Source organism: Lacerta agilis, chromosome 8 (assembly GCF_009819535.1).
Source record: "Lacerta agilis isolate rLacAgi1 chromosome 8, rLacAgi1.pri, whole genome shotgun sequence".
In the NCBI taxonomy this organism is placed as follows: Eukaryota; Metazoa; Chordata; class Lepidosauria; order Squamata; family Lacertidae; genus Lacerta; species Lacerta agilis.
This window is the reverse complement of record NC_046319.1, coordinates 42,405,687-42,418,794: the sequence shown is the minus strand read 5'-3', so window position 1 is coordinate 42,418,794 and position 13,108 is coordinate 42,405,687. Positions and strand designations below refer to the sequence as shown.

General features: G+C 40.4%; 1 protein-coding gene across 2 annotated transcripts in view; it reads right to left on the bottom strand.

Annotated features, from left to right (window-relative positions):
- The window catches only part of CDH11 (cadherin 11), a 104,662-nt gene that overhangs the window by 25,766 nt on the left and 65,788 nt on the right, over positions 1-13,108 (bottom strand). For both annotated transcript variants that reach the window (XM_033157162.1, XM_033157163.1), the window contains exons 3-5: positions 5,974-6,384; positions 3,074-3,368; positions 2,291-2,410 (exon numbers count right to left, since the gene is read on the bottom strand). In XM_033157162.1, the coding sequence (XP_033013053.1) occupies positions 2,291-2,410; positions 3,074-3,368; positions 5,974-6,201 (643 nt within the window). In that variant the 5' untranslated portion in view covers positions 6,202-6,384. The remainder of the gene's footprint in view (positions 1-2,290; positions 2,411-3,073; positions 3,369-5,973; positions 6,385-13,108) is intronic.

Here is a 13,108-nt window from a genome sequence, read left to right as displayed (position 1 = left end):
AGGGGAGAGAAAAAATTCAGAGAAATTATGCTGGGTGGGCTACTATCAAGGTGGCCAAGAGGTGTATGTGACTGTCCTTTCTTTCACCCTACAAATCATCTCTCTAGAGGCCTGTACTCTCCCATGATCTAGACTTCCCTTTAAAATAAAACCAGTGACCGCACTGAACTCATGTACTCAGTAGCAAGCCTGCCTGGCTTACAGTGGTTCAAATAAAGCTCAGGGGAAGACATTATCGGGTAATTTATCCCATGGGGATTTTTTGATATCAGGAAGAATAGGCATCTAGGAAAGCTGCAGCATGCTGGAGAAATGTTTAATGGGAGCACACACACAAACATAGCGACCAGAATATGTTAAATCCAATCTAGTGCCCACAAAAAATATTTTTAAACAAATTGAGTGCCCTGAGAAAGAGGGAGAAAAAATGGAAGTTTCTTTTGCGAAGAAAGAAAACTTTTGAGAAACTGGAAGACATATATAAACAGCTCTAAACATGATACTAGGGAAGAACAATGATGAAGCCAAGATATGCTGCCAGAATAATCCTGGTTAAATATAGACACACTTTCTGTTCCTGTTCTAAATTTGAGCACAGACTTCATTAGAGTACAGTTCTCCATTCAAGAAACATTAAGTACATCTTTAAAATTAGAGGAAGTCTGTTAAGAATACATATTTAAAAGTGACTTTTCATGTAGATTTTTATTTAATTTATATATTCAGTATTTTAAGAAAGCAACTCCAAAGATAAATGTGGAAATGGGATAGACAGAGGTGAAGACATGCAGAAGTGTTACGGACTAGCAAAAAGATAGGTCTGCATATCCCAAGCATTTGGCAGGCTAAAATACATTGTTAATAGACGGCTTTTGCTTGGTGAATTGCGTGTTGTACAACCATTGTCTGGAACCAGTTGTTGATATGAAATGTCAGACTGTATCTACAACTGAAAAGTAATGGTGCTGTCAAAGTTTGTAACTAGGTGGTTCAGAATATGAATTTGCCTCTCTCACAATGCTTGAATGTGTTACAAGTCAAATGACATTTCTCCTCCGAGATTCTTCTACAGCTCTATAGCAAAATCAGACTGCACATACAGTATTCAAAAATGTTTTTTTAGTTTAGATTTTTAATCTAAGTCCAGGACACTAATCACTGCTCAGTCAGAACTAAGCAATTGCTCCCAAAGGCAGATTTTAAGGCTCCTATAGACAGTAGATACATTACTAAGGTAAATCACATGGTCTTTGGTAATAGGAATAATAGCGGTTGTCAAACATCTCTCCCCCTTCCCCTCTCCCCACTTATTTTACACCGTATGTCTTAGAATTTTAGCATATACAGAGGGTTTACGTCTGTTGTCTTATTTATGCCAATAAAGGTGTTGTATTTAAGAAGTATTTTTTTCCCATTTTTGGTACTTCATCCTTTCTTCTAAAGCAGCCTTCCCCAGCCTGGTGATCACTAGATGTTTTGGATGCCCGTCACATGTAGTCAGTGGTCAATGATTATGGAATCTGTGGTTGAAAACTTCTAGGAATACAGGATACTATCTTACACTGAGTCAGGCCATTAGACCATGTAGCTCAGTCTGGAAGCAACTCTCCAGGGCTTCAGACAGAGGACATTCAAAGTCCTGTCTGGAGGTGTTGTTTGTTGTTGTTTAGTTGTTTAGTCATGTCCGACTCTTCGTGACCCCATGGACCAGAGCACACCAGGAACTCCTGTCAACCACTGCCTTCCACAGTTTGGTCAAACTCATGTTAGTAGCTTCGAGAACACTGTCCAACCATCTCGACCTCTGTTGTCCCCTTCTCCTTGTGCCTTCAATCTTTCCCAACATCAAGGTCCTTTCCATGGAGTCTTCTTTTCTCACGAGGTGGCCAAAGTATTGGAGCCTCATCTTCAGGATCTGTCCTTCCAGTGAGCACTCAGGACTGATTTCCTTAAGAATGGATAGGTTTGATCTTCTTGCAGTCCATGGGACTCTCTGGAGGTACCAGGGGTTTAATCTGGGGCTTTCTACATGCAAAGCAGATGTGCTATCACTGTTCTATGCCATTTTGTTGGTGCAGCTGTTAAAGGGTATCAGGACTTGCCACAGCAATATAAAGAATGATAGACATGTCCATTCTTTTTTTAAAAAACCCAACAAATTAGAATCTGGATTTTCATTTATGCTCAGGTCTGATCACCATATTTCCAGATTTGTAAAGATGCATTGCTCCGGTTACCCTGGGAAGTGCAGGAAGAGCCTTTCTCTTGTAGTAAAAAAAGAATTGCTCACCTGTCTGTGCTTCCACAGAAAAGTACGGCTGACCTTCAAGGATGCTGTAAACAAGTTTGGCACTATTTCCATAGGTGGGATCATCAGCATCTGAGGCAGTCACCTGAATAACAGATGTACCTGAAAACAGAAAGGTGTGGTGATACATTTAAGGATTCAAGTAAGCATGTTAAATCTATATATGTCAGATTTAAGCATTGAGAACATTTTCAAAATTCATTTTTATTTTTATTTTAAAAAATGATTCGGAGATTATGTACTAATTAAGCACTGGAAAACTCCAAATTCTCTAGATGAGATATTAGTGAACCACCACTGGTTACCCACCAGCTGTGCTAGGGATTATGGGAAATCTCTGTCCAATTAATTATTTGAATTACACTGTTCAGTAACTTACATTGAATCACCTTTTACCTCATTGACAATTGCTTAATATTACTATTTGGGGTGTTTATTAGAGGCTCCCTCTCATAAAAACAACATTTCATGTAACCTGGCAATTATATGTATAGTAATTGCTGGATTGATTTCTCTTTGACAAGAGGTGAAGAACCTAAGATTTGCAATTTCTGCTCGCACTGGTGCTTTCATCAGAATTCTCTGACATCCCTAGTCAAGACACAAGTTTACTCACGGGTATGCTAGTTGTGAAAAATAGGCATGAATGAAAATGTCATGTCCTAAGCGTAAACCATAATTGATGATCAGGTCAATAGTGATTGTCCAAGAAATTCATTTGTCAGCCTGAGAACTAACTGTTATTTCAGGTTTTCTGTTACGTACCTACATTAGACCTCTCTGGTACATTGGCATGGTAGTTTTCATGTAAAAATTCAGGGGGGTTGTCATTGATATCTTGAACTTTCACAATGAATTCTGAGGGTGGTTCCAGAGGTCGGTTGGTATTCCTGTCCACAGCTTGTGCCGTTAATGTGTACTGAGCTCTTTCTTCCCGATCCAGTGTCTTTGTTGCATGGATGTTCCCTGATTTGTCATCAATGACAAAAATGATTCCCGCTCCTTCACCTGAGAGAATGTATTTTATGTTCCCATCACCAGAATCGATGTCCGAATGAAGCTGCAAAATGCAAGATATACACACATATTGTTTTCAAAGCCAATAAAATACTAAGTATGTAAGAGCTTTGATGGATGAGGCTGAAAGCCTACCTAGTCCAGCATTCTGTTCTCAGAGTGAGCAACTAGATGCTTATGGGAAATATGCAAGCAGGACAGAAGCGCAAAAGCAGTTCCAACAACTGGTATTCATCAGCTACATGTTGCCTCTGATACTAGATATAATACTACTGCCATTGTGATCAGGAGTCACTGATAGCATTACCCTCCATGGTTCCCCCCGCCAATCCCTTTCTCGTAATCCCTGTATTGGGAAGTTTTTAATGTTTGATGTTTTGTTATGTTTTTATACATGTTGGAAGCAACCCACACAGATGAGTGTGGTATAAATAATAATTATTACTGTCATCATTGCTATTACTACTACTACTACTACTACTACTACTACTTTTAGATGCTTTTTATCAACACACTGACTTGAACATATTAATGACATTTCTGGGGTTCCCAGATTTCTTTTGCCCATACCATATATTGTAAATTTATTGGGCAGAGACCAGATATGTACTCAGAATTTATTTGTTTCCAGAAACTGATTTTCCGTAGCACGGGCAGAGAGTCTGATAACCCAATGTATCTTTGTATGGCCCCCTTAGGACTCTCCCCAGGCAACACCTTCTCCTCAGCCTCTTCCTTGTCTGGATGCAGGATAGAGGTAGGGGTGTGTGTGTGTGTGTGTGTGTGTGTGCGGTCGTGTGTGTGTGTGTGTGTGAGAGAGAGAGAGAGCGAGAGAGAGAGAGCTTACTGTACAAAGGTAAAACCTTAACCCTTAGCCCACCATTGCCTTGTGGCCTCAGAAAGGTTTGCCCAGAAGGGAATCCTAGGCTGAAAAAAGATTCTGCACTCCTGTTCTATGATGCTTCTGGGCCTCTCTGCCATGGATATAATGAGCAAGTAATTTTAAATAGCCTGAAGAAAGAATTCACAAAGTGAATTAAGGATTAGTTCAAAATGTACTTGGGACTTTTTTTAGGGGGGAGAGGGCAATATGGAAAGTAAAACCGATTATTAGTTGTTGAGATTAAGAGGCAAAAGCAGAGTATCTTTTATGAAAGGTTTTATATTCATCAGATACTTTTTAAAAACGGAATTTTTCAAAAAATGAGATATGTGAAGCATGGGGCTGCAACAAATGAACCACCCATTGGCTTCCACCTCATTTCCAATTTCTCAGCTACTTAATGCCCATTGTGATATTTTAATGAATGGCACTAAAGCAATTAAAGTATAAAATGAAATCGGAGCCCCACTTGCCTTCCTTCACTTTCATAATGCTTACAGGCATTGGCTCTGTGAATTGATATGAAAAAGTAATGTATAAGACTGGGAACCATCTTCGCTTCCTCAAATGTTCAAGCTGGCACAATAGTGAAAAATTGTCACTCAGTGTGGTTAATCCGTTCCTGCTGTTTAATGCTGGTGCAGGTCCTTTGATGTAAGCAGGGCAGCACTTTTGAAGGTACATTCTGTTATACCTTGGAAAAATAGGTTGCATTCTGGGTAAGAGCAAATGCAGGCTGCAACCCAAGTATGAACACAGTTTTCTTCTATCAAGGATGACTTTTAAAAGTCTGGTTCTACTGCTTTTGTGATAGAGAAGTCATCTGAGTGCTCTGTCATATGAGTTGCCACACAAATGTTGATCATCCATCATGCTCATACACACGAAGAACCATCCCCTGGAAAGGGGAATACAGACAAGCAGAGAAAAACTGAGGAGGGACTATCACTTAACGGTGGATTGGCTGCTTTGCATGCAGAAGGTTTTAAGTTCAACCCTGGGGTAACTTTAGAATGGGTCAATTTCAGTTAATTTCAGTTTCTCTCATTTTTTCCTCAGCTGAAATGCAGCAATGGGCATATTTAAATTTAAAAAGTCCTCACAAGGATTTGTCAGCATTTTAACACACACTTTTCCGAACAGGGGTGCCAACTTAAATAAAATATGCAGGGGGTAGGTAAATCCCGCCCCACATAATTGATCACATGACACAGTGCATGCATATGATTTGAAAGGCAATGCCCACTAACTTTGGGGGCGCCGCAGCCTCAAATATTTTATTGGGGGGGACCAAAGACCCCTCAGACCCTAGGAGTTGGCTCCTATGTTGCCAAATATGTACATTTCTGTATGTAGCTTTGCCAAATATACAACGTTTTGCAAGCAATTTTATTTGATGTGATGCACTTCTGCATGTTATTTTCACCAATATATACATTTTTGTGTACTCCTTCCTCTAATGTATACATTATTTGGTTAGAGGACTGCATTACAAAATACAAAGACGTGCACATTTCAAAGGATAGCTCTGTCTCTGGAGGATATGGTCCTTGGGAGGGCATCAGAGGGACTCTTGGATGCAAGGCTGGCCCAGCTATGAGGCAAGGTGAGGCAACCACCTCAGGCAGCGGAATATATAGGGGCAGCAGATAAAGGGAACTGACATTCAACAACATCTGGAGGACCACAGATTTATAGAACTGCAGCTTAATAGTTCCTAAAGAGGTAAAAAGCAACAACTGATAAAGAATAAAGGCTTTCTTACCCTTCCCACTAAAACAGGATCAGGTCCCGTGTACTCCTCTATTACAAAGAACTGGTTCCATACCCATCCTCTTTTTGAACGGTGGAGAACTTGCCCTTCCTTTCCTTTTTCATGATGACCATGGAGTGATGGCCTGAAACGATTCAATTTCCCAATCTCTATTGCAAGGCTGAAGCACAGCATTCCCAGGCAGATAAGGGTAGCATGTAAACAGTTGTCCACCTTCATTTTTGGTTAATGTATAGGCACCAGAATATCCACAAATCTAACAATTCTTCTCACAGGGCCACCAGAAGAGCAAAAAGGAATAATATAATCCTCTTGAAATTTCAGGTGTACTTTTCCATAAATGAGATGTAAACACTCCTTAAGTGCATCACTTTAATTCTGGATAAATTCCCAAATTATTTCCTAGAGGGAGGAAAGAGAGAAAGAGAAAGGGTGAGAAATGCAGGCTAATTTTCCCCACTGTGTCAATTATAAGTTAATTATCATTTTGAATATGTCATGTGAAGCAAGTTAGCATGGCCAATGTGTCATACATTACAATGACATTCCTCTATATGGATGGTTGCCTGGTTCAGAGCTGTTTTAAAGATAAAGAGCCTTAAGAAAGGAGAGATGGACTCTTGTAGATGCCCATCAACTTTTAGCAAACTAAGCAGACACACAAAGTAACCTGGTCATCCTCTTCCTTACTATGGTGAGATGCATTGCATATCTATTTAAATTACAGTAATTATTTCTCAGTGTGCATACATACATACATACATACATATTAAAATGCATGATTTTATGCACATCTATGCCTTCTTTTTGTTGATGTATATCCTCTCTCTTTTTCGATTGCAAGATAATAAATGAAATCACATAGAATATGAAAAGAATATTATAATAAGTCTTTAAAATTGCAGGTACACATTCTAATAATAATAAATAATTTCTTTTCCTGTACTAGATTCACCGGGTTATTAGAAACATTTACAGTTAGTTTCATGATTATTGAAGAGTTGTTTCTGTTTCTGTTTTTTTGTTTTTTCTAATAAGAGCGTAGAAAGCTCCCACAGAAAACTGTCCAATCATTGGTCCATCTAGCTCATCATTGTTTACTCTGATTGGCAGTGGTTCTCCAGGGATTCAGGCAGAAACCTTTCCCAGCCCTACCTGGACACACCAAGGATTGATCCTGGGACCTTTTGCAAGCAAGGCAGATGCTACTGTCTGTATCAAATGCGCATGACCTAATGTCAGCATTTCCTTTCACCACTTCTCAGTACCTTTTCAAAATGCAGGCATCCATGGTTAAGGCTGCAGAACCACGATATCAACTCACCAAGTAAATAAATCTCTGTGGGTTGTATTATTGTCGAGTGCATGGAAAGTCATATATATATGCACCCACCCTTTACTGAGTTGCTTTTCACTTCAGTCACACACTCAGCATGTAAAACCCAAATATCAAAGAGAAGAATGTGACTGGATGACAATACATAGCTGGTGAACGACAGTCAATTCGGTTGAGCACAAGAGCAGGCCTTCTCCTTACACGATCCACATGAGAAAAGTGACTATATTGGGGAAGGTCTGCATCAAAACTCCTCCCAAGTTTCTTCCAACCACCACAAGGGAGTATTTCAGGGCATGTGAAAGTACATACAATGGGAGGGTTTGGATGTTCTGCTTCATTATCTTCGTTTGATTGGGGAGAGATATAAGAGGAAATTAAAAGAAGACAAATGAAACGTACAAGCGAATTTTCTTCCACAGACCATTAATTTTAAATGATGCCGTCAACAAATGGGTTTAAGAAAATCATCAAATATTTCCAATAACAGCCAAGATGTAGTATAACTTTATTACTGGGATTATTATGTAATTACCAAGAAACTCTTTAGAATAATAGAAAAGATGTGTGGATATATGAAAGTGTTTACTATCAGTTGTTCAGGCATGAAGAACCAAACACAAAACATTAACCACATATCTAAGCCATTATCCTTAATTTACTAATTAGGGCTTAATGTGGTAATTGCCTGCAATCCCTTTCTTTGTAAATCTCTCTCTGTGGGGTAAGGAATGGGCCTGAATCTTTTCAAGTCCTGTTGTATGTGGCCTTGTTGACATGACAACAGTGCCCTAGGGTTTCTTTCTAGCATGCAACACAGAGGTTTTCAGTCTGGAGAAAGCGCACTAGGGTTATTTTCAGCTGACCTACAGAGAAGTGCAATTCCTGTTGGTTTACCTCACCAGCTATCTGGGCAAGAAAACACACCTTATGGGAGCCTAGAGAGTTGCCTTATTCAGAGTTTGCCCACTCATCCAGCTAGCCCAGGATATTCTATACTTAATAGCAGTATGGATGCTGAAAGAAGTTTAATTTTTGTGAATTCTAAAACTAGCTGAGCTGATCCACACCTTCCAGAATAATGGGCACATTAGAAATTAGTTATCCACTGGCTTGAACACATCTATGATGTTCTAGTGGGCTTTATCTTACTGGCAATGGCTTTCCAAACGTTTCAGACAGGTTTCCTTCCCAGCCCGACTTTGAGATGATTCTGGAACCTTCACATGCTCTATCACTGAACTGTATCCCTTTCAACAGGTTTATGTAGGAGGAGCTGGACCTGGTCCAATTATACTTAAAGACATCTAGGGACAAAAGCATGTGGATATATGTTTTCATCAAAAGACATATCCTATAGTTCGATGGAGCATGAATCAGCATTGCAATCCAGACTTCATGTGTAAAATCTGCTCTGATACATGGATCCTCCTTGCGGGATTGGCACAATGATGTTTCAGTGGGGCTATTTGCCTGTACTAGGAAAGCATTTTTCTATTGAGAGCCAGTGTGGTGTAGTGGTTAAGAGTGGTAGACTCATAATCTGGGGAACCGGGTTTGCGTCTCCGCTCCTCCACATGCAGCTGCTGGGTGACCTTGAGCTAGTCACACTTCTTTGAAGTCTCTCAGCCCCACTCACTTCACAGAGTGTTTGTTGTGGGGGAGGAAGGGAAAGGAGAATGTTAGCTGCTTTGAGACTCCTTTGGGTAGTGATAAAGCAGGATATCAAATCCAAACTCTTCTTCTTCTTCTATTGTTGTTTTTGTTTGTTACTATGTTATGTATTTTTGTGTTTTGATATTCTAAGCTACCTTGTGATCCTTGGATGAAGGGTCATATGGAAATTTAAACAACAACAAATATCAGTTAAGTGATTGGATTGTATAATAACTTAAAACTATAGATGCATAAATTATTCTAAGTTGTGGAGAGCTGGCCCAATTTTGATTGCTACTATAGAAGTAGGATCCAGCTAAAATACTGATCAAATGTGTGGTTGAAGAGCATGCAGCTAACGAGAATGAATTTTCCTTTGTTCCTAAGAGCTCAGGGTGGCTTTTTAAAACTGAACATACACAATAAATGGTAAAAGAAATATTAACTCTTTGCAAAATCTTTTCCTGTTTCCTTCCTATTCAATAAATATCTTTCTTTCCATGTTTCAAATGTCCCATCTTAAATTTCCGTAGAGGGGGTGGAAATTATAACAAATGAATCACAGACAAAAACCCAAAGAGGCAAGTGGGATTATTATTTAATGACAAGGCTAGAGTCCAGGAAATCACGTCTGACCAATGGTATTCAAGCATGTTCTCTATATAATCCCAGTAGGACAAAAAAGTTTCCAGTGACTGCCTTTATTTCAAACACCATGTGCTGAAGCTCAATAGACTAAACAATCCCTTAAATTTGTCTAACCACCACGTCCACATGATACATTAAAATAGCAGCTGTTCTGTGGGGATATGTATTTAACAAGACAGATTTCTAGAGTGTGCTATATAATGACATTATGATGGATAGCATAATTCTGAGACAGTTTGCAGAAATAAGGGAAGTGGGATTTTCTGGCAAACAGACAGAACAAATAACTGAACCTTGTATGTAGCTGGATAAATAACTGAGTGGGAAGTGGACAGAAGACGTAGAACATCTTCTTCATGCTTATTGGGTTTGTACCAGTGGAAGGTTGCCAGGCCTCCATTTAGATGTTTTGGCTGCCCATAAAATTGTTACACAGCTGGATGGCTGTTGCTTTGATAGTCAAAATGCTGGTGAGAAGCTAAGAACACCCTGTTTAATGTATTTTGCTGTGTTTGAATAAAATATCCGCTAGAGAATTGACGGGAAAACATTGCCCCTCCAGATGCTGTTGGATTACAACTACCATGATCCCCAAGCACGCTGGCTTGCCCTCATGACTGAGGGGACCGGGGCTGCATGACGTGTGCACAATGTGCGCACATGCCGCAGGGAATGCTGACATCACTTACGCACGCTGCAAGGTAGTGCTGGCGTGCCCTGCGGCATGTGTGACTGACATCAGCACACCCCATGACATGAGTGCATGGCTGCCACAGAATTTTGAGGGAACCCGATTCCTTCCTTGAAAATGGAGGGGCGAGCTTGGGCCCCTGCCCCCCATGGCACCCCTGATCATCCCTGACCACTTGTCATATGTGATGGGGCTTATGGTAATGCCAGACTTTGGGGTTTAAACTTTCAGCAGCACCCTGCACAACACCAAAATTCGGTATCCCTCCACCTCTCACCTCCCATTGTTCATCATTGTTTCCCTCTTGACTTGATACCCAGTGCAGGCAAACTTGTCATACTCCCTAAATCCACCTCTGCTGATGGGAGTTGGAGACCAATAACATCTGGAGGGAAACAGGTTCGCCACCTCTACACTAGGACTTTGGGGAAGTGGCACCTTATCTCAGGGATGGAAACAAGTTGTGTGTGTGTGTGTGTGTGAGAGAGAGAGAGAGAGAGAGAGAGAGAGAGATGGTAAAAAGTCATAAAGCAGTTTGGAAGAGGCAGAAAGTGAATGGTGAATTGGCTGAAGGAAAAAGTTACCTAGAGGATTCAGAGAGTCTAGGGATCTAACATTGGGTAGTTTACCTTCTGCTTGTAAGAACACCTGCAGTTTTCCACTACTGTTTTTCACCACACTTGTGCAGTTTGAAATGCACAGTTATTACAAAAATGTTTCCAATGTTCCCCACCAAAGAATATCAAGCCCAGTAGCGCTGCCCTTCGAGCTCCCCAACAGTGTGGGAAATGGCAAGCATGCAACAATACAACATAGTATGGGTGGGAAACTGCAGGTCTAAGGGCCAAATACAGCCTTTCAGGTCTTTCTGTCTAGTCCTCAGAACTCTTCTCTGGCCATACCCCTCTCCCCAAGCCACCCTTCTCACCAGTCCTTCACACATATGATGTTTTTGCCTGTCTGTAATGTGTCTTTAAACTATGATAATGCCTCTTGCTTGTCTGGCTAGAGGATAAAAAGTAGCCTACTGTAGAGAGGTAAAATTTACATTCATTGCTTTGCCCACTTTTGCCTCTTGCCCCATCAACCACAGGTATTCCCTTGGCCCCCACTGGAAACTTGTCCAGAAATGAATATAGCCCTTAAACAGAAAAAAGAGGGAGATGGGTTGAGGAATGGGAATGGTAGGTGATAATAGTCCAGAGAGATATAGTTTCTCTACGATTGGTTTGTAGGCCAGATTGACATGGTCCCCTGTAGCTGTCATTAATGAGCTCTTTCTAGAGCTCTCAGAGTGTGTGATTTCAAAAGCAATACATTTACTGCAGTACAATTCTGAAGTAAACCTGGCTGAGTTAAATGGAGCTTACTCCCAGGAAAATGGGTGGAGAATTGCAGCTTTACAATGTAATCCTATGAATCCCATTCATTGGGTGGCATTCCTACTCAGAACAGACACACTGAAATTAATTGATATGACTAACTTAATGTTCACTTATTTCAGTGAGTCCAATGGGTTACTTACTTCCCAGGTAAGTGTGTGCAATGTAAGTGAATTAATTAAAAAAAGATGTTACTGAATACTGAGGATCTCATCCAGATATATATTTTACATATATTCAACAGTGCCTAGATAAATGACACTATTCCACTGAAACTCACTGCACTTCAGCATAAACCGTTGTCTTTGTTCCTATCATCTGTCTCAGCGAACTGAAATATTATGGAAAGGTGTTTAAGTACGCTTACCTCCCGCTGAGAATTTTCATGAGATAAAGTAAAAACTGTGGCTTCAATCAGCTTAGCTATTACCAGATTTACATTTCCCTGCTAATTTAAGAATTATTTTACACTTCAAGCAACCTCAGCTTGCATGGAGGCTATATCTACTTAGCCAGTGAACTCAGTGTGGCATGATTCTGAGAAGACATGTAAAAAATGGTTGTGACTAAGTTGTTCAAATATGTAGTTAGCTGAAGCCAGTATGGGAAATCAGTGGCACCCCAGGTTTCATCATTCCTGGCAACTGGTCATGCTGCTGGGGCTGTTGGGAGCTAGGTGTTCAACAACTCCTGGAGGGACATAGGTTCCCCCCCTTTTTAAAAAATAAACGTTCAGTAACAGATTAAGGTCCATGGGGTCACGAAGAGTCAGACACGACTGAACCACCGAACAACAACAAACAGATTAAGGACACTTTGGGGACTCTTTCTATTCTGTTTCACATGAGAAAACATAATATGGTGTTAATGGGATTTTGTTACCTTGTTTTTGCATCAAAGCTCTCTTCTGTGGCCTAATAACCTGACGTTTCCTATCTCCAGTTTCTACAGATACTTTAAATGCAGGTTATTTGAGCTGGGAATATGTGTGCCTGTCTGTCTGTAGTGTGTGTGCATGTGTATTTGCTGATTCCTCCCACCCTGTCCACTGCAGCCCCCTCTGCCTCCCAATCTGCTGCAGAAGTGAAAACAGCATGGAGGGCTGCAGGAGAAAGGGGAAATCTGTAAAAAGCAACCTCCTACCCTTATTCATTAACAGAAATGGCTATGAGAATCATAGTGATGTTAGTAGTGATGTAAACCCATTGATTATCAGATAAGAATCATGATAACTATAGTCTGTCAAGGGAACTGTATGTCTGCAAAGGGAGAACTATAGTTGTGATTCGAGGACCCTACTCCCGCATGTCAGGAATAAAACACAATGACACATAAATTTTTGGTTAAATGGAGGTAAAAGGCCACAACTTTATTGGTTACAGCGTGTGAGTGGTATTGGCTTAGGCATTGGGT